The sequence below is a fragment of the Aquila chrysaetos genome (genome assembly GCF_900496995.4).
Source record: "Aquila chrysaetos chrysaetos chromosome W unlocalized genomic scaffold, bAquChr1.4 W_unloc_4, whole genome shotgun sequence".
NCBI classification, from domain to species: domain Eukaryota; kingdom Metazoa; phylum Chordata; class Aves; order Accipitriformes; family Accipitridae; genus Aquila; species Aquila chrysaetos.
In genome coordinates this window covers 826,248-848,498 of record NW_024470324.1, presented here as the reverse complement: position 1 = coordinate 848,498, position 22,251 = coordinate 826,248, and the positions used below count along the sequence as shown (strand labels likewise).

General features: G+C 46.6%; 1 protein-coding gene across 1 annotated transcript in view; it reads left to right on the top strand.

Annotated features, from left to right (window-relative positions):
- Positions 1 to 5,401: 5,401 nt before the first annotated feature.
- LOC121233038 (G2/mitotic-specific cyclin-B1-like) overlaps positions 5,402 to 22,251 on the top strand; it is a 39,325-nt gene continuing 22,475 nt past the window's right edge. Inside the window, 3 exon segments of the mRNA XM_041121623.1 lie at positions 5,402 to 5,438; positions 5,837 to 6,015; positions 6,460 to 6,600. Coding sequence (XP_040977557.1) covers positions 5,402 to 5,438; positions 5,837 to 6,015; positions 6,460 to 6,600 — 357 coding nt within the window.

Sequence of the window (22,251 nt, the reverse complement as noted above, 5' to 3'; positions counted from 1 at the left end):
GCAAAGCACATAGCCATTGTTTGCATTAGCATGTTCCCAAGTTCCTTCATTCTCCCCACAAAATAGCTCCCCCAGCACAGTAAGGCCATCAGTGCCTGGGCAAAGCACATAGCCATTATTTGTATTACCATGTTCCCTAGATCAGTAAAACAGCAATAAGCAAGCAGCCAACAAGCTCCATGACCTGCACAGGAGCTTGCCACGTACTAACTAGCTATAGCATGCTTAATGCAAAACTGCCATTGTCAAGCCCCACGTTGGGCGCCAAAAAGGACTGTGGTGGGTTGACCCTGGCTGGGTGCCAGGTGCCCACCAAAGCCGCTCTATCGCTCCCCCTCCTCAGCTGGACTGGGGAGATAAAATATAATAAAAGGCCCGTGGGTCAAGATAAGGACAGTTTATTAAAGTGAAAGCAAAGGGCGCGCGCACGAAAGCAAAGGAAAACAAATGATGTTATTCTCTACTTCCCATCAGCAGGTGATGCCTGGCCACTTCCCGGGAAGCAGGGCTTCAGTTCTCATAGTGGTTGCTCCGGAAGACAAAAATGCCCCCCTTTCCATCTCCCTTTACTTTAGGTTTTATAGCTGAGTTGACATCCTATGGTATGGAATATCTGTTTGGTTAGTTTGGGTCAGCTGTCCTGGCTATATCCCCTCCCAAGATCTTGCCCAGCTCCAGCCTGCCATTGAGGGGGGAAAAAATGTTGGAGAGACAGCCTTGATGCTGTGCCAGCACTGCTCAGCAGTAGCCAAAACACTGGTGTGTTATCAACACCTTTCTAGCTACCAGTGCAGAGCACAGCACTTTGAGGGCTCTATGGGGAGAATTAACTCCATCTCAGCCAGACCCAATACAACAGTCCAATCACAAGAGAAGCAGAATTGCTCAAGGACATTTCAAACTGGATTGCTGGTGAATCTGATCTGATAAGGTAATTCCTATATCACTCTATCCTCAAATTCCACTAACATTAATTCAGGTCTTTATTATGATAATCAGGTACTGATCCTAAATACCAGAACAAGAAAACAACATGACAAAATAAGACTGCCATGATACATGGAATGATGAAAGATATACTCATTCCTGCTAACCACTGAATTGATTGCTGAATTTCAATGAAAATATCTAAGGGCTTCAGACAAGAAGAAAAGGGGGCACAGGAGGACCGTAACAGATATAAGGATAACTACCTCTGAAGACACATGTTTTACCCTGTTAACAGTTTTTCCCTTAAGACAGAGGTTTTTCTTTGCAATATTAAGACCCCAACATGCATAATTCTTTCTTAAACACACTCTTTCTCTTTTCAGTCAAGAAGTCTCAATTTACAGTTTGTTTCAATAACTTGCCAAGTCCCAAACTACTTGCACAGGTTAGCATTCTAAACCTGGACTGCTTCCTTGGGTTATACACAATGGTATAGTTAGCTACAGTACACATACAGCTGCATTATGGTACAGTTTGAATTTTTTTTTTAAATCCAATAGATCAAGCATGCTCCCCCTATTACCTATCCAGAATGGCAAGTCTCTCTTCCTTTTGACTAGCTAGATATTCAGTCACTACAGCTTATCTTGAACAAAATTCAAGGAAGTAAAAACAACTGAACAGCACTTTAGGAATGAGCAAGCCACAAAGAGTAAAGATTTCACCTGCCAGGTCACTCACCTGCTATCCATGTAAAATAGATTAAAAAAACCCTTTCCAATGTAAAATTGATTTTGGCACAATTGAAAACTATGGAATACTGGTATGAAGCTGTGTCAGGGGAAGTTCAGACTGGACATTAGAAAAAGGTTCTTCACTGAGAGGGTGGTCAGTCACTGGAACAGGCTCCTCGGGGAAGTGGTCACAGCACCAAACCTGTCAAGAATTCAAGGAGTGTCTGGATGATGCTCTTAGCCATATGGTTTAGTTTTAGGTAGCCCTGTGAGGAGCAGAGAGTTGGACTCGATGATCCTTATGGGTCTCTTCCAACTTGAGATATTCTATGATTCTATGACAATACTAATTATCACAAAGCATATATAAAGTCCATCCAACTAATTATTCTGTAAGAAAAAAATCAAGTAAATGACAGAATAATCTATCTTGAAGAGGTAAAGTTTAATTGAATGCTAGGATGCTCAAACCATTTGTCCTAGTTTCAGCTGGGATAGAGTTAACTGTCTTCCTAGTAGCTGGTACGGTGCTATGTTTTGAGTTCAGTATGTGAAGAATGTTGATAACACTGATGTTTTCAGTTGTTGCTAAGTAGTGTTTAGACTAATGTCAAGGATTTTTCAGCTTCTCATGCCCAGCCAGCGAGAAAGCTGGAGGGGCACAAGAAGTTGGCACAGGACACAGCCAGGGCAGCTGACCCAAAGTGGCCAACAGGGTATTCCATACCATGGGACGTCCCATCTAGTATAGGAACTGGGAAGTGGGGGCGGGGAATCGCCGCTCGGGGACTAGCTGGGTGTCGGTCGGCGGGTGGTGAGCAATTGCACTGCGCATCATTTGTACATTCCAATCCTTTCATTATTGCTGTTGTCATTTTATTAGTGTTATCATTATCATTATTCGTTTCTTCTTTTCTGTTCTATTAAACTGTTCTTATGTCAACCCGTGGGTTTTGCTTCTTTTTTCCCCGATTTTCTCCCCCATCCCACTGGGTGTGGGGGGAGTGAGTGAGCGTCTGCGTGGTGCTTAGTTGCTGGCTGGGGTTAAACCACGACACCATTGCATGTGCAGTTATTCATAGAAAAAGTACCAAAAAATTATTTTACAGAGTGTTTTTTTGATCCTGAATCTTCCAAGGAAACAGAGAAGTGTCTGCAATTTTTTCCCCTCCCAATTTCTCACTGTTAACCTGTGGATTTCTCTCCTTAAAAAAATAATTTGATATAAATTTTAAATGGTAACATCTATTTGCTCTGATGCAGTAAAATTAAGTTTAGAAATCAGTTTTGTGAGCAGAGACATAATATTAAAACTGTATATTTTTATTATCTAACAAAGTCTGCAAATCCTTTGTATTCAGTTTTTTACTCCCCATAATAAACATGTATTTTTTTATTCAGAGTCTTCAAGCTATGTTTGAAAGAAAGAAAAATATTTTAAAGTTGATTTTATATTTTTCAATAGAAACTATTTCCATTTGCCACTGCTAACATGAAATTATAATCATGATGTTCCATACTTAAGAGAAAGTATGGAATATATACATGCTTATCTACAAGTTCCAAGACTTCTGTTTAATAAACACCAAATACAGTATTTAAGATTTCCATTATTTTCACATATATAGCAAATATTCAAGTCTATCTTATTTCCTTTTGTCGTGGTTTAACCCCAGCCAGCAACTAAGCACCACACAGCCGCTCACTCACTCCCCCCACACCCAGTGGGATGGGGGAGAAAATCGGGAAAAAAAAGAAGCAAAACCCATGGGTTGAGATAAGAACAGTTTAATAGAACAGAAAAGAAGAAACGAATAATGATAATGATAACACTAATAAAATGACAACAGCAATAATGAAAGGATTGGAATGTACAAATGATGCGCAGTGCAATTGCTCACCACCCGCCGACCGACACCCAGCTAGTCCCCGAGCGGCGATTCCCCGCCCCCACTTCCCAGTTCCTATACTAGATGGGACGTCCCATGGTATGGAATACCCTGTTGGCCAGTTTGGGTCAGGTGCCCTGGCTGTGTCCTGTGCCAACTTCTTGTGCCCCTCCAGCTTTCTCGCTGGCTGGGCATGAGAAGCTGAAAAATCCTTGACATTAGTCTAAACACTACTTAGCAACAACTGAAAACATCAGTGTTATCAACATTCTTCACATACTGAACTCAAAACATAGCACCGTACCAGCTACTAGGAAGACAGTTAACTCTATCCCAGCTGAAACCAGGACACCTTTATAAAAGCATCTTGATCCAATCTTAAAGATATTATGCTTAAAAATAATTCAAATATATAGAACATTTGTTTCTGTACATGCATGTGCAAGGTCTCCTGACAAAAAATAATACAAATATGGAATCCTACAGCTTCACCATTTACACCCCCTTTGGCAAACTCAACTTTGTATCATATGATATAAGTATCATCTTTGTAGTATTTAATGGATTCCAGTTGCCAAGTCATTGCAAGGACATCCTGAAATCCTGTACTGAGGCTAGATGTGTTGAAAATAAGATTCCTTCTCCACTTGGACAGTTAGGTTGTTTACGCCAGCATCTTTCAGAATCACTGTAACCTGAATATAACAGTATGGTTACCATTAGTATTACACTTTATATGCATCTAACAATAACTTACAGTATTCTAGCTCTGAAATATTGTAGATTAAAAAATATCATCATAAAGAATTCAGTTTTCTGGAAAGTGAATGCTATCTTCAGAGGGTATGGCTTTGCAACTTCTGCATAACTGGTAATTCTCAGTGCCTTGCATAAGGAAATAAATATCTTCTTAAGGAAGAGAAAAACCTAAAAGACAGATATTAGCAAGCCAGTTATAAACTCACGATTAGCATCCAGATATCCCTACTTCCCATTTACTGCCTGGTTTGCAGCATTAAATCCATCACCTCCTCCTTTTCTCAGAGCAGATGTAGTGCCACTTTCAACAGAGTGAGGAAAAAACCCACACACTTTTTTTTTTTGCTTTGGCAGACAGTTTAGCAAACAAACCTTTATACAAGTAATTGGAAGCTAGTAGGCAAGGGGAAGTACAGCATTAGAGACCAGCTCTGAGACATTAAATAATAGCTACAAAAATGATCAGAAACAGCAGCTTCAAACTTCAGTCTGTGACTGAAATAGGGCTACAGAGTAGGAAATGAAGACACTAGGGTCTAAAAACCTTGCACCTTACCTGCTGTACAATTCTTTTTTCCATCACATCTGATACCACTTGCACATGTATCATACATGTTACTACACTCACAGAGTGACACCAAAAATGAGGATCTCTGTAGAATATGACTCCCTCTATTTTTTGAATCTGTAAAGAAATTAAATTAGCAACAATTAATTTAACAACACATTTAAACTTATGCATGTACATGAATATTGGTGGCAAATATTTCACAGGAAAATGAAGCTGTATAGCAAAGCAGCTTTCCAGCTAAACTGTATACAGAAATACGTAGTATTGAGAGGTCACCTTTCTACTGTCAAAGACTAGAAGCTAAAAGTCAAACTAAATGAAAAATCCAGCAGAGTGCAATGCTAAATAGGACGAGAAAAAAACTGGTTTAGTATACAGGTCACACTAATATCTGGACAGATCAACCAAAAAGTTGGTTGGGCATTTAACCATTTCTAGGGCATCTGTTACCTCACTATCCAGGATAGTGATAGATATCCCCAGGTTAAAGATGTGAAGAGAAAACTTCTTACCCTAGTATGGCCCTCAGATTATTATCCATTATTGATTTTTCAGGTAAGTAGTAATGAAGTTGCAACAAGAAGTCCGAGGGCAATCAAGAGAGACTTCAGGGCCTTGGGATGACTAGTTAAGGGATCAGGAGCACAAGTAGTGTTCTCTATCCTTCCAGATGCAGGAAATGATGAGGGAAGATACAGGAAGAGCCAGCAGATCAATACCTGGCTCTGAGTCTGGTGTCACCGGCAGAATTTTGGGTTTTTTTGGTCATAGGTCAGTCTATACAACACCAGGCCCGTAGGTCAAGATAAGGACAGTTTAATAAAGTGAAAGCAAAGGGCGCATGCGCGAAAGCAAAGGAAAACAAATGATGTTATTCTCTACTTCCCATCAGCAGGTGATGTCTGGCCACTTCCCAGGAAGCAGGGCTTCAGTACACATAGCGGTTGCTCCAGACTGCAAATATGAAGAGATGTATCCCCCAGAAACTGGAGACTTTGCCTTTGTAACTGATCACACTTACACAAAGTCCCAGATCTGCCAGATGGCGATGAAGATCCTGTGAGCACTACACTTTGATCTGGGTCGCCCTCTCCCTCTACACTCCCTAAGGAGGGCTTCAAAGATTGCAGAGGTAATGCTGAAAATGGATGTTACTGTAAGCAGTATCTGGAAGATGCAACACTTGACTGTGGCAGCTTGTTAAAATGGTTCAAAACTTTTAAGTATTGCTACCATTTAGTAACTGAGTGGTTCAGCTTGGTAGGAACTGTCCCATATAGAAACAGGTCGTCTTTGTCTGTTTTCAGTCACATGAGCTTAACCCAGCCAAAACCAGAGTTAAAATGCCTGCCTAGTACTGCAGGTGACTGCTAGACTGCCATTGAAAGGAGCAGTCCTACACTATGAGCAGCCTAATACAGGTCAGAACTGCTCTGTGATTAAATCACTTGAATGTCAAGCCTATAGCTCTGAAAATGTTTGCTAAGGATGCATTTCTTCCTGCTTGACTAAACAAAGGCTTGACAGGATGCTCTTGCCTTGGAGATAGCCAATACTCAACTCTGACTTACTAGAGGTAGACTTGGAACAGCACACTCTGGTCAAGTACCTGATGGAGTTTTCCATTGTCGACTATAAAATGGTTCACTTCCCTCCATCCAAGACAACAGTTGCTGCTTCCTGTTTTGCTCTGAAAGTCCTCCATGGAGGGGAGTGGGTAAGTCATGCTTGTCAGACTACCTCCTAGTTTCGGACTTAGTGTGCCTGTGCACCAGCTTAAAAGGCTGCTCTGGGCCAAGTGCATGCCTTCTCTTCCCTTGTGGTATCTGTATTGGGTTTGTGTGGCGGGGTTTTGGTAGCGAGGAGGGGGCTACAGGGGTGGCTCCTGTGAGAAGCTGCTAGAAGCTTCCCTGGCTCCAAGTCAGACCCGCCTCTGGCCAAGGCCGAGCCAATCAGTGACAGTGGTAGCACCTCCGGGATAACATATTTAAGAAGGGGAACCTACTGTGGGGGAGGAGATTGGAATGTGAGAGAAATGCCTATGCAGATACCAAGGTCAGTGAAGAAGGAGGGGGAGGAGGTGTGCCGGAGGAGGTTGATGCCCCTACAGCCCGTGGTGAGATGGCAGGCTGTCCCCCTGCAGCCCATGGAGGTGAACAGTGGAGCAGATGCCCACTTGCAGGCTGTGGAGGACCCCACGCCAAAGCAGTTGGATGCCCCCGAAGATGGCAGTCACTCCATGGGAAAGCCCGCACTGGAGCAGTCTGTGAAAGGACCCATGCCAGGGAAGTTTGTGAGGAACTCCAGTCCACAGAAAGGACTCACGTTGGAGAAGTTCATGAAGGACTGTCTCCTGTGGGAGGGACCCTACAGTGGAGCAGGGGACAAGTGAGGAGTCCTCCCCCTGAGGAGGAAGGAGCGGCAGAGACAAGGTGTAGTGAGCTGACCCCAACCCCCATCCCCTGTCCCCCTGCGCCACCAGCGGGAGGAGGTAGAGAAAATCAGGATTGGAGTTGAGCCTGGGAAGGAGGGAGGGGTGGGGGGAAGGTGTTTTAAGATTTGGTTTTTACTTCTCATTATCTTACTCTGATTGGTTGTCCTGGTTTCGGCTGGGATAGATTTAATTTTCTTTCTAGTAGCTGGTACAGTGCTATGTTTTGGGTTCAGTATGAGAAGAATGTTGATAACGCTGATGTTTTCAGTTGTTGCTAAGTAGTGTTTAGACTAATGTCAAGGATTTCTCAGCTTCTCATGCCCAGCCAGCGAGAAAGCTGGAGGGGCACAAGAAGTTGGCACAGGACACAGCCAGGGCACCTGACCCAAACTGGCCAAAGGGGTATTCCATACCATGTGATGCCACATCTAGTGTATAAACTGGGGGGACATTGGCCTGGGGGGGGCGGATTGCTGCTCAGGAACTAACTGGGCATCGGTTGGCAAGTGGTGAGCAACTGCATTGTGCATCACTTGTTTTGTATATTCCAATCCTTTTATTATTATTGTCATTTTTATTATTATTATTATCATTATTAGTTTCTTTCTTTCTGTTTTATCAAACTGTTCTCATCTCAACCCACGAGTTTTACCTTTTTTTTTTTCAGATTCTCTCCCCCATTCCACTGGGTGGGGGGAGTGAGTGAGCAGCTGCGTGGTGCTTAGTTGCTGGCTGGGGTTAAACCACGACAGTCCTTTTTGGCACCCAATGTGGCCATGAAGGGCTGAGGTAATGACAGATCTGATCAGAGCATGTTAAAACGAATTTGTTACAAGCATTCATTATATTAGTTTTGTAGTCGCTGGTCACAATGTCGATTTATGGGCTCTTAGAGTTGTGGTGCTCGTTTTTATAGTTCTGTTATGTATCACCTCACTTGCTGTATGTAGTCCCTGTGCTGCTTCTTATCATCCATGGGAGGTGGATTAAGGTTTTTGCTTTGATGTATTGTGTAATACTGGCTTATGGTATGATAAAATTATTGGTCATGGGACTAATCTGGTATTTGCACTCAGCATTGTCATCACCTCTACACTTTGGGAGCCATCTGTGGGAAACTATTAATAATTACACCCTTTACCTTTCCTCCTCAGAGAGTCAATCTATGGGCGAGACACCTTTCCTCCCCTTTCCCTTCTCCTCCAGTCTAGTTACAATGGCGTTTGAGAATTTTGAAAAGTTTGAATACCCTTGGGATGTTGTGAGGGCCCGAGAGACTGTGAGAGACTGGCAACCATTTTGTCTCAAACAACCAAGCAGGTAGCCGCAAGCAGCCAAAACAGGACGTGCCCTGTGGAGGTGGGGTAGTGAACTGTTTCTGGAAGGCTTTCCATCAGTTGTGCCTCGAAGAGGCTTTCTGGCGATTGTCTTTCTGGGAAGCTTTCTAGCGGTTGTGCTTTGGACGTTTTGTCACAGGTTTGGAGTTTTTCCACGGGCCCTTACCATGGCAGTTGTGTAAACAAGTTAAATGGGATAAGGGGGCATCAGCGACCCCCCCACTCCCTCCTCAAGAACTTTTGAGAAACCCCACAACGCATGCACGGAGGGCTCTCAGACGAGGCGTCATGGACAGGATAGTCCGAAGCAGCAAGGAGGGTTTGTAATAAGAAAAAAAAAAAAAAAAAGGGGGGGGATACCAGCCAGAGTGCTGAGGAAAGGAGAACTGACATTCAGTTGAAACCGAATTCTCCGGCAGAAGATCATGGCGGCCCGGGATAAGCCTGATCTTGACTGCTCCTGCTGTTGGATTTTTTAAAAATTTTTTTTTAATAAAGCGTGTCCCACTCCACCAGGACACAGTTGCATGGAGAAAAATTGGCAATATCTGACCGTCGTAGCAGAACGAATAAAAAGTTTGGCAAAAGAAAAACATCTTAAGGCTGGTAAAGGCAAGGTGATTGTCTGTGGTGTTCTGGGGGCTGCACTAATACCCGCCCAGAGGGACAAACATGAAGCGAATGAATCAAACTAAGCAAACAGAACATGAAGCAAATGAATCCCTGCAAGAATTAGTTAATAAACTGCAGGTAGAATTAGAGGTAGACCGAGCTAAACGACAACAGGCTGAGGAAACAGTAAAAGAAGGAAAGAGGGTTATGGAAAACCTTTGAGACAGCCTGTGGGAAGCTTATATTAGGGAACTTTTCCCCTGGGTCCCATTAAAACCCCGGTTACCTTTCTCATAGACACAGGGGCTCAGATGTCAGCATTAAACAGTGACATGGGCAAGCCGAAGCAGAATAGCACCTGACAAAAAGCATATTTGGGTTACTGATGTTTTCAGAAATTCCAAATCTCAACCCGCAGCCCGAGTGCAATGCTGGTTGCCCGGGGACACCACTCCCACTGTAACCACAATGATAATAGGCGTCCTTCCCACCAATATCCTGGGATTAGACCTATTAAAGGGGAAAGCCTGGACAGATTCTAAAGGGAGAGAGTGGAAATTTGGCTCCCCAGTTGTTCTGATTAGGCTTCTGCAAACTGCACCGCCGCTTCCCCCTTCTAAAATTGTAAACATGAAACCTTATCCCCTACCCCGGGAGCAAAGGAGGGTATCACCCCAGTGATAAAGGAGTTACAAGAACAAGGGGTGATCATCCAGACCCACTCCCCATACAATTCCCCTGTGTGGCCTGTAAGGAAGCCAAATGGAAAGTGGCGACTAACCATAGATTACAGGCGCCTAAACACTAACACTGGCCCTTTAACAGCAGCAGTGCCAAATATAGCTGAGCTAATCTCCACCATACAAGAACAGGCCCATCCAATTTTAGCTACTATTGATGTGAAGGATATGTTCTTTATGGTGCCCTTGCAGGAGAATGATCAGAACAGATTTGCCTTCACATGGGAAGGGATCCAGTACACCTTTACCTGGCTACCACAAGGGTACCAGCACTCACCTACTTTGGTACATCATGCCCTAGCCCAGGCTTTAACTGAAATTACTCCCGAAGAAGGAGTTAAGATATATCAGTATATAGATGATGTATTGATCGGCAGGTCAGATGCCACAGCTGTAGAGAAGACTCAGACTGAAATTATCACCCATTTAGAAGACTTGGGTCTCCAAATTCCAATTGAAAAAATACGACTCCCTTCTCATGAAGTAAAATTCCTAGGAATATGGTGGAAAGGAGGGATGATATGTATCCCACCCGAGGTCTTAACTACCCTGGAACAGGTAAAAATTCCTGAGAATCAAAAGGAGTTACAGCATGCTTTAGGCCTGCTGGTGTTCTGGAGAAAGCACGTCCCAGACTTTTCTATTATAGCCTGCCCGCTATACGATCTATCCCAGAAAAGGGCTATCTGGGACTGGACTCCCGCTCATGAGGAAGCCTTGAAGCTACTGATCTTTGAAGCAGGGGCATATCAGGCCCTAGGCCCTATCCACCCAAAGGATCCACTCCAAATTGAGTGGGGATTTGCTACACGTGGGGCATCCATACATATGTGGCAACGCAGGCCGGAGGGTCCCCCTCGCCCCATAGGGTTCCATTCATGAAGCTTTAAGGATGCAGAAAAGTGGTACTCCACCTGGGAAAAGGGGCTCTTTGTAGTAAGCCTTGCTCTTCAAGAAGCAGAAAAAATTGTGCGGAATCAATCAATTCTTTTAAGGGGACCTTTTAAAGTTCTCCGACCAGTATTGGCAGGTACCCCTCCTCCCCCGGGGGTTGCCCAATGGGAAACAGTTAGAAAATGGTATGCTCAGCTAGAACACTATTCTCACATTTACCAGATACAGGAAGGAGCTCCAAAGATGCTCCAGACACAGGAAAACCCTAACACCCTGAGTGAGGAACCCACTCCCTCTAGTATTGAGAAAGCACCCCCCATACAAACCCCATCTGCAGAACATGTGGTTTACAGATGCCTCTTCAAAAAGGGAGGGGAAGGTGTGCAAATATCGGGCTGTAGCGTTGCATGTAGATTCTGGGGACCAAATCATAACTGAAGGGGAGGGAAGTGCCCAGGTGGGAGAGTTAGTAGCCGTTTGGAGTGTAATCAAAAAAGAAAACAAAAGTTCCAAACCCACATATATCTACACAGACTCTTATGCCATATTCAAAGGCTGTACAGAATGGCTTCCTTTCTGGGAAAAGAATCAATGGGAAGTAAACCAAGTGCCTGTGTGGCAAAAGGATAAATGGGAAGAAATATTAAAAGAGTCCAGACAGCAACCTATATTCATGGGATGGGTGGCTGCCCACCAGGAAGGAAATCACCCAGCACACATCCTTAATAATCAAGTAGATTCCCTCACCTGGTTGGCAGCTATGACCAGAGGAGAGGAGGAAAAGGAATGGGAACATCTGCTAGAGTGGCTGCATCTCAAACAAGGGCACTCAGGAGTTAAAGATCCCTTTAGAGAAGCAGGAAGCCAGGGGTAGCCTGTAACCCCAGAGTTGTGCACAGTAATTTCCGCTTGTGGCATGTGCCGCACCAGACTAGGAAAACACCCTTTGCAGACACCCCCACACCACACCACACACACACACACACACCCTGCTCCATTTGCGAGATGGGAAGGGTTTGTGGGAGACCTGGCAAATTGACTATATAGGGCCTTTTAGATGATCAGAGGGAAAACAGTATGTACTCATAGGAGTAGAAATAGTGTCAGGTTTGGTACAAGTAAAAGCTGTAGCACGAGCCACGGGAGAAAATACATTGAAGGGCTTATGGATCTGGTTTAGCTCCTTCCCCAAACCAAAAACTATACAATCAGATAATGGGACCTATTTTACTGCAATAACAGTACAGGAGTGGGCCAAAGAAGAAGGGATACAGTGGGTATTCCACACGCCCTATTATCCCCAGGCTAATAGGATAGTTGAAAGGACAAATGGGCTCCTGAAACGCTTCCTCAAATCCCACGAACCAGGATGGCCAAATCGTCTCTGGGAGGCGGTAACGAAGATAAATGACCGATGGGGAGTAAATGGGTGTCCTAAACTTACAGCTTTCTGTCCAAAACCCCCTTCCATTATTTCTGGGAGAAGGGAAGAGGACACCAAAAACCCTCTCCATTATCCAGGTCAGCCTGTTCTTGTTAACGTGCCCACTGTAGGGGAAGTACCTTTGGTTTTGAAAACCCCCATTAATATTTATGCGTGGGTTGCCACAGATGCCCACAGCAAAGAGCACCGGATAAATACCCAATGGATTATGCCTTCTTTCTAACCGGTTCAATAGAACCGAGTTTTCTTTTCCTTTTCTCTTTTCTGTTTTCTTATAGGTACAAAAAAAAGGATAAGGAAGAATAGAAAAGGACTCTTTCTTATCCTCACTCACAGACAGAAGCCGTGTAAAGAAAATACATGGAATTTTTAATATTTATCATAGTTCTTTGCCTTGTTGCCTTAATAGCTTTGGTTGCAGACCAAACCGCCGAACTCTTCCAATCCTTGCAGCCGAAGGACTGGTTCAACGGACTCTCCCCTGACTCCTGATTTACCTCACTTCTATGATCCTTGGGACTCACGGGATGGGGGGCATGGCTGATGAAAATAGGTTTGATGTTATTAGGTGGTTTTATATTCCTGATGATTGCTGTAGCTATAATGCAAGATATGGGATAAGGGGATAAATGGGATAAGGGAGCATCAGCAACCCACCCCCCCCACTCCCTCCTCAAGAACTTTTCAGAAACCCCATAACGCATGCTGGAGGGTATAAAAGGTGGGGGGAGACCAACCCCCAGGCAGGCGCCTGCCGCCTGAGGAATCCAGACAGTTACTACTGAGATTCTTTCCTCGCTGGATCCAAGGGTGGTGATATTCACCTCTCCTTTTTTCTCTTTCTTCTCTCTCTCTCTCTTATCTCCTTTCTTCCTCCTACCTTGTTGTTAGGAATATTTTGCTACGGCTGTTAGGTGTCAAGTTTTTTATTCAAAATATCTGCTATGCCAAATTTAGCAACACTTGTGTTTATAAGTCAATGTTAAATAAAACATATTTCAAGCATTTAAGAGCCATTGTCATGACTCCTACCCTGGGATTTGCCGAGCGAAATGTGGTGTTGAAATTTTCTCTGTCCCTCCTGAGTCATTGTCGTAACTCCTGTGTGCAGCAATGGACTATCTAAAAGATCACCGCCCCTGAGCCCACCGAGTGGGACGGGACAGATGTTGAAACCAGCATGGTCCTCTTACTAGGAACTAGCATGTTCCTGAATGTGGTTCAGGTCTTCTTTAGGGTTAAACAACTATTTAAGAAGATCACCCAGAGATCTCCCCAGAGGCTGGATAATTATGAGTGGCAGGGTGCGTGGGATAGTATGGGCAAATGCCTAGGGCGGTGGGCACCTCCAGTGTTTTGGAACTTCACCCTTGAACAAGTGCAGAATCCTGAAGAACTAGTAGAACATTTGGAAAAAGTATGCTGTCACTCAAACAATTCCAGGGAGACACAACTCACTGCAATGTGCTGGGGCCTGGCCCATGCCTATCAAGCCCTGTTCAAAACTATTCAGTATCCTCAAGGGAAAGGTCTCTGGATCTAACAACAAGGCAACAGGCACTGCGGCCACTCCAACCCCTGCGACAGGCACTGCAGCTGAACCAGAGAACCAAACTGCACCAGTATCAGTTGCCCCAATACACAAGAAGAAATATACAAAAAAATCAGTTCGCTTAGCGAAGGATGAAGGTGAACCAGGGTCATCATGAGAACAGGAGGAAGAGGAAGAACCAGAGGTAATCACCTGATCCCTATCCCTGAGTGAGCTGCGGGATATGCGAAAAGATTTCAGCCGTCGTCCAGGGGAGCACATTATCACCTGGCTGCTCTGATGCTGGGACAATGGGAGTAGTAGCCTGGAATTAGAGGGTAGGGAAGCCAAGCAGATGGGATCGGTTGCCAGGGAAGGTGGCATTGACAAGGCAATTGGAAAAGGGACACAAGCCCTCAACCTCTGGAGGAAATTCCTGTCAAGTGTGAAGGAAAGGTACCCCTTTAAGGAAGATGTTATACATCAACCAGGCAAGTGGAACACCATGGAGAGAGGTATCCAATATCTGAGGGAATAAACCATGCTAAAGACGATTTATTCTGACCTAGACAATGCACAATTACCCAGAAATGCAGACAAAGTCCAATGCACGTGACCCATGTGGCGGAAGTTTGTATGGAGCACACCATCATCGTATGCCAACCCACTGGCAATACTGACCTGGAAGGATGAAGAGGCACTGACGGTGGATTAAATGGCTTGCCAACTCCAGCAATATGAAGAAAATCTCTCTTCCTCCCCACAAGCCTGCATCTTGGCTGTGGAGAAGCTATCCCAGGATTTCCAGCAATTCAAGGAGGATATGTCCTACTCCCCACCTGTACGGAACAATGTCTCAGCTATTAGGAGTGAGCGCTCCTCTGCCCAAGAGAGAGAACACAGAAGGTACACACCACGAGATGCCCTGTGGTTTTACCTATGTGACCACGGAGACGACATGAGGAAATGGGATGGAAAACCTACCTCAGTCCTAGATGCTGATCTTACTTCTGATCCTCTTGAAGGGACTTCTGAGCCAATTTTATGAGAAGTGAATACCGGATACTCTGGCCAGAATTAGAGGGGCCCTGCCTCCAGCCAGGTGGAGGAAAGGGATAACCGGGTTTATTGCACTGTGTGGATTCGATGGCCTGGCACGTTAGACCCACAGGAGTATAAGGCTCTAGTAGACACCGGCGCACAGTGCACTCTAATGCCATCAAGCTATAAAGGGGCAGAACCCATCTGTATTTCTGGTGTGACAGGGGGATCCCAAGAGTTAACTGTATTGGAAGCTGAAATAAGCCTAACTGGGAATGAATGGCAGAAAATACCCCATTGTGACTGGCCCAGAGGCTCCATGCATCCTTGGCATAGACTATCTCAGGAGAGGGTATTTTAAGGACTGTATTGGTTTTGTTGGCAAGGTTTTGGTAGCGGGGGGGGGTTACAGGGGTGGCTTCTGTAAGAAGTTGCTGGAAGCTTCCCCTGTGTTCGAGAGAGAGAGCCAATACCAGCCGGCTCTAAGACGGACCCGCCGCCGGCCAAGGCCGAGCCAATCAGTGATAGTGGTAACGCCTCTGTGATAACATTTTTAAGAAGGAAAAAAGTTGGGACAGGCAGATTCGGCAGCCGGAGAGAGGAGTGAGAACATGTAAGAGAAACAACTCTGCGGACACCAAGGTCAGTGAAGAAGGAGGGGGAGGAGATGCTCCAGGCGCCGGAGCAGAGATTCCCCTGCAGCCCGTGGGGAAGACCATGGTGAGGCAGGCTGTCCCCCTGCAGTCCATGGAGGTCCACGGTGGAGCAGATATCCACCTGTACCCGTGGAGGACCCCACGCCGGAGCAGGTGGGTGCCCGAAGAAGGCTGTGACCCCGTGGGAACCCTGCGCTGGAGCAGGTTCCTGGCAGGACCTGCGGATCTGTGGAGAGAGGAGCCCACGGAGCAGGTTTTCTGGCAGGACTCGTGACCCCGTGGGGGACCCACGCTGGAGCAGTGTGCTCCTGAAGGACTGCACACCGTGGAAAGGACCCATGCTGGAGCAGTTCGTGAAGAACTGCAGCCCGTGGGAAGGGCCCACGTTGGAGAAGTTCGTGGAGGACTGTCTCCCGTGGGTGGGACCCCACGTTGGAGCAGGGAAGAGTGTGATGAGTCCTCCCCCTGAGGAGGATGAAGCGGCAGAAAACAAGTGTGATGAACTGACCGTAAACCCCATCCCCGTCCCCCTGTGCCGCTGGGGGGGGTTGGTGGAGAAGCCGGGAGTGAAGTTGTGCCCGGGAAGAAGGGAGGGGTGGAGGGAAGGTGTTCTGAGATTCGGGTTTTTTTTCTCATTACCCTACTCTGGTTGATTTGTAATAAAGCGAGTTAATTTTCCCCAAGTTGAGTCTGTTTTGCCCGTGACAGTAAGTGGTGAGTGATCTCTCCTGTCCTTATCTCGACCCACAAGCTCTTTGTTATATTTTCTCTCCCCTGTCCAGCTGAGGAGGGGGAGTGATAGAACGGCTTTGGTGGGCACCTGGCAACCAGCCAGGGTCAACCCATCACACATGCTCAGTATATAAATGGGGAGCGGGCTGGGGGGAGCTCTCTCGACTTTTGGTGGGGGAAGTGGCAGAGGGTCGGGTTCCGGGTAGTGAGCAGTTGCACTGTGCATCACTCGTTTTGTATACTCTTTCATTAGTACCGTTTTTGTTGTTGTAACTTCTCTTTTTGTGTTGTCCCAGTAAATTGTCCTTATCTCAACCCTCGAGGTTCCGGTTTTTTTTTTTTCTTTTCTCTTTTCTGATTCTCCTCCCCATCCCACCGGAGGGGGGCGGGAGGAGTGAGCGAGCAGCTGCGTGGTCCTTTGTTACTGGCTGGGCTGAAACCACGACACCACTCTTCCAGCCTATCCAGGTCTTCCTGCAGGGTGGCTCTCCCTTCCTAAATGTCCACTTCCCCACTCAGTTTGGTATCATCGGCAAACTTCATTAGGGTACACTTGATCCCATCATCCAGATCACTTATGAAGATATGTTGTGGTTTAAGCCCAGCCCGTAACAAAGCACCATGAAGCTGCTCGCTCACTCCTCCCCCACCCCGGTGGGATGAGGAGAAAATAGAAAGAAAAGCTCATGGGTCGAGACAAGGACCGGGAGGGATCACTCACCACTTATGGTCACGGGCAAAAGACAGGCTCAACTTGGGGAAGAAACAAAATCAATTTAATTTACTACAAATCAAATCAAAACAAGGATACTGAGAAGTAAAACCAAACCTTAGAACACCTTCCCTGCACCCCTCCCTCCTTCTTCCCGGCTCAACTCCACTCCCGGTTTTCTCTACCTCCTCCCCCCACCCCCCCGCCCCCCCCCCCCGGTAGCGCAGGGGGACAGGGGATGGGGGTTGCAGTCAGTTGGCCACACACTGTCTCTGCTGCTCCTTCCCCATGCTCCTTCCTCCTCATGGGGAGGACCCCTCACTCTTCCCCTGCTCCACCGTGGGGTCCCTCCCACAGGAGACAGTCCTTCACAAACTTCACCAACGTGAATCCTTTCTGCGGGATACAGTCCTTCATGAACTTCCCTGGCGTGGGTCCTTTCCGCGGGCCAATCTTCAGTCACAGGCTGCTCCAGCACGGGCTTTCCCATGGAGTCACGGCCATCTTTGGGGGCATCCGACTGCTCCAGTGTGGGGTCCTCCACGGGCTGCAGGTGGGCATCTGCTCCACTGTTCACCTCCATGGGCTGCAGGGGGACAGCCTGCCGTCTCACCACGGGCTGCAGGGGCATCACCTCCTCCGGTGCATCTCCTCCCCCTCCTTCTTCACTGACCTTGGTATCTGCATAGGTGTTTCTCTCACATTCCAATCTCCTCCCCCACTGTAGGTTCCCCTCCTTAAATATGTTATCCCAGTGGTGCTACCACCGTCACTGATTGGGTTGGCCTTGGCCAGAGGCGGGTCCGACTTGGAGCCGGGGGAGCTTCTAAGCAGCTTCTCACAGGAGCCACCCCTGCAGCCCCTCCCCTGCTACCAAAAACCCCACCACACAAACCCAAAACAAGATATTAAACAGCATTGGGCTCAATATTGATCCCTGGGGGACCCCACTTGTGCCAGGTTGCCAGTTTGAAAAGGAGCTATTTACCACCACCCTCTGGGTGTGGCCTGTCAGCCAGTTCCCCACCCACCGCACGGACCACTTGTCTAGACTGTAACACATCAGTTTCTCTAGGAGGAGGCTGTGGGAAACCATATCGAAAGCCTTGGAGAAATCCAGGTAGACAATGTCTGCAGCTCGCCCCACATCAACCGAGCAGGTTACTTTGTCATAGAAGGTGATCAGGTCTGTCAAGCACGATTTGCCCTTGGTGAATCCGTGCTGGCTTTTCCCAATCACGTGCTTCATTTGACTTGATAGCCCCCAGGAGGATTCATTCACATAACTTTCCCAGGGACTGAAGTAAGACTGATGGGCCTATAATTTCCTGGATCCTCCTTTAAGCCTTTCTTGTAGATGGGGGTGACATTAGCCTTCTTCCAGTCTTCTGGGATGTCCCCCAATCTCCATGACTTCTCAAAGATTATGGAGAGCGGCCTCGCAACAACGTCAGCCAGCTCTCTTATCACCCTCGGGTGGATATTGTCAGGGCCCATTGATTTGTAGGGGTCAAGCTCCTGTAATAGTTCACATACCAACTCTTCCTTCACTGATGGTGGGTCTGTGTTTGCATCAACCTGGATTTTGTTCCCAAGGCCTGGGGCCTAACAGTGCTGGTAAAGACAGAGGGGGAAAAAAGTGTTGAGAACCTCTGCCTTTTCAGCGTTGTTGGTGACTAATTCACCTCTCCTGTTTAACAATGGGACAACATTTTCCTTCTGTTTCTGCTTGTTGTTTATGTACCTGAAGAACCCTTTCTTGTAGTTTTTGACATCTCTGGCCAATTTCAACTTGAGCTGAGCTTTTGCTTTTCTAACTACATCTCTGCACGCCCTGGCAATGCCCTTGTAGTTCTCAACGGGTATTTGTTCACTTTTCCATCTCTGGTACGCTTCTCTTTTGGTTTTGAGCAGACTCAGAAAGAAGCTCACAGTTAAGCCAAGGGTGTCTCTTGCTCCGCCTACTTCCCTTACCTTTAAAGGGGATGAACTGCTTTTGTGCTTCCAGGAGAGCATTCTTGGAAAACTCCCAGCACTTGCTAGCTCCTTTATCCTCCATGGAAGCTTCCCACAGAATCCCTCCCAACTGAGCTCTGAGCAAGCTGAAGTTTGCTCTTCTAAAATCTAAAGCCTTTGTCTTAGTACTAACCTTCAGCGTGCTCAGCAGGATCCCAAATTCCACAATATTGTGATCACTGCAGCCAAGGCTATCGCTAACTGAGATATTACAAAGCAGGTTTTCTTGGTTTGTGAGTAGCAAGTCCAGCAGTGCCTCATTCCTGGTTGACACATCTAACATTTGTATGAGGAAGCAGTCCTCTACGCATTCCAGGAACTTGATGGATGACATCTGAGCTGCCGTATTGTTCTTCCAACAAATGTCTGGGTAGTTGAAGTCACCCATAAGAATCAGGTTCTGTTGACCCGAAGCTTGCTTAAGTGACCCAAATATTGCTTCGTTGGCCTTATCGTCTTGGTTTGGAGGTCAGTAGCAGATGCCTACTGTAAGATCCCCCTTGGAGACAACCCCTCTGATCTTGGCCCAGAGGCATTCGATAGGGCTTCCACAATCGCCATAGTTGATTTCTATACATTCAAGGTTCTCCTTAACATAGAGCACGACTCCTCCTCTTCTTCTTCCCTGCCTGTCTTTACGAAACGGCCTATAGCCATCCATCACAATCCTCCAGTCATGTGAGTTGTCCCACCATGTTTCAGATATTCCTATGATGATATAACTTTCTGATTGGGCACAGAGCTCCAGTTTCTCCTGTTTGTTCCCCAGGCTGTGTGCATTGGTATACATACACTTGAGGTGGTTGGTCTTCTGGTTCTCATCTTGGGAGGCAGCTAAGGAACATTTGTCACTGCTCTGGGTGGCCTGGCTTATTCCTCAGTTGGTTGCAATGGCATGAGCGTTGCCACTTTGGACCCCGCCCCCCAAACCCTTTAGTTTAAAGCCCACCTCACCAAGTTTGCCAGCCTGCTGCCAAAGATTCCCTTGCCTCTTCTAGACAGGTGGATCCCATCCCTCCCTAACAGGCTAGAGTCATCAAAGAATGTCCCATTGTCATAAAAGCAAAAAACCCTCACAATGGCACTAGCCATGAAGCCAGAAGTTGATTTGCATTTGTCATGGTTTCAGCCCAGCCGGTAACAAAGGACCACGCAGCCGCTCGCTCACTCCTCCCGCCCCCCTCCGGTGGGATAGGGGGGAGACAGAGGAGAGAAAAGAAAAAAAACTGGAACCTCGAGGGTTGAGATAAGGGCAGTTTACTGGGACAACGCAACAAAAGTTACAACAACAACGACGGTACTAATGAAAGAGTATACAGAAAAGAGTGATGCACAGTGCAACTGCTCACCACCCGGGACCCGACGCTCTGCCACTTCCCCCACCGAAAGTCGAGAGAGAGCAGAAGCGCCCTCCCCCTGGCCCACTCCCCATTTATATACTGAGCATGATGTCACATGGTATGGAATAGCTCCTTGGCTAGTTCAGGTCAGCTGCCCCAGCTATGCCCCCCCACCTCCCAGGTTCCTGTAAAAATTAACTCTATCCCAGCTGAACCCAGGACATTATCCACCCCTTATTCTATACCATTTACATCATGCCCAGATCTTACATTTTCCAATCAACCACTACCACTTTCCTTGTCTTATACATATATATATGTATATGGACCACCCCCCCACACACACACACATACAAATAGTATTCCCTTAGTCAATGGGTTATCCCTCCAATGTGTCCATCAATTTTATTTATTCCATGACTTTGGGGCTCCATCTGTTGTAACACTTCTTCAGGATAAGAGAGATGGTGTGAGGTGTTGGGTTGTTGTATGCCATCTCTGGAACTTCTGGCTGGTACATTTGATGCAACCCACACCCTTGGTCTGCAGGTCGAAGATGTTGATCTTGGGGAAATTGCTGGGCGCCAGTTCAAGTTCTATCACTGTTGTTCTTGGCTCAGTTTCAAAGTCCATTCTTCAGTCATTTGGGTAATTCTTACAGTAATACCCTTGATATGGCATATAGACACTATAGATACAATGACATACATTGGCAGGTTATTTAGCAGTTAAATATCATACAGCCTAGTTCACTGGCTATTCTCTCCCAAAATCAAATCTCCCTGAGGTACACATCGAACTTCCCCATCCTTCTGCATCACCCACCAGGTATACCCAGGTCCCTGAGCAAAAACAACCCCTTGGATGGGTTTGTCTCTGCTTGAGGCAGGACTAACCCAGACTGTCTTTCCTAACATACTCCTCATGTGCACTACAGGAACTTTATCCCCTTCTACAGTATGTGGAAGTCTTGGTTGGGCGGGGCCCGCCCGATTGGTGGATCCTCTAGTATTAACTAACCAGGTGGCTTTTGTTAAATGTGTATCCCAATGTTTGAAAGTTCCACCCCCCATTGCTCTCAATGTAGTTTTCAGCAGTCCATTGTATCGTTCCATTTTTCCGGAGGCTGGTGCGTGATAGGGGATGTGATACACCCACTCAATGCCATGTTCTTTGGCCCAGGTGTCTATGAGGTTGTTTCGGAAGTGAGTCCCGTTGTCTGACTCGATTCTTTCTGGGGTACCGTGTTGCCATAAGACTTTCTCTTCAAGGCCCAGGATAGTGTTCTGGGCAGTGGCGTGGGACACAGGATATGTTTCCAGCCATCCAGTGGTTGCTTCCACCATTGTAAGCACATGGCACTTGCCTTGGCAAGTTTGTGGGAGTGTGATATAGTCAATCTGCCAGGCCTCCCACTGTTTATATTTCAGCCATCGCCCTCCATACGACAGGGGTTTCAGTCGCTTGGCTTGCTTAATTGCAGCACATGTTTCACATTCATGGATAACCTGTGCGATAGTGTCCATTGTTAAGTCCACCCCTCGATCACGAGCCCATCTATATGTTGCATCTCTTCCCTGATGGCCCGAGGTATCATGGGCCCACTGAGCCATAAATAGCTCACCCCTACGTTGCCAGTCCAGGTCCACCTGAGACACTTCAATCTTGGCAGCCTCATCTGCCTGCTGGTTGTTTTGATGTTCTTCAGTGGCCCGACTCTTGGGTACATGAGCATCTACGTGGCGTACTTTTACCACTAGCTTCTCTATCCGAACAGCAATATCTTGCCACAGTGCGGCAGCCCAGATGAGTTTACCTCTGCGCTGCCAATTGCTCTTCTTCCATTGCTGTAGCCACCCCCATAGGGCATTTGCCACCA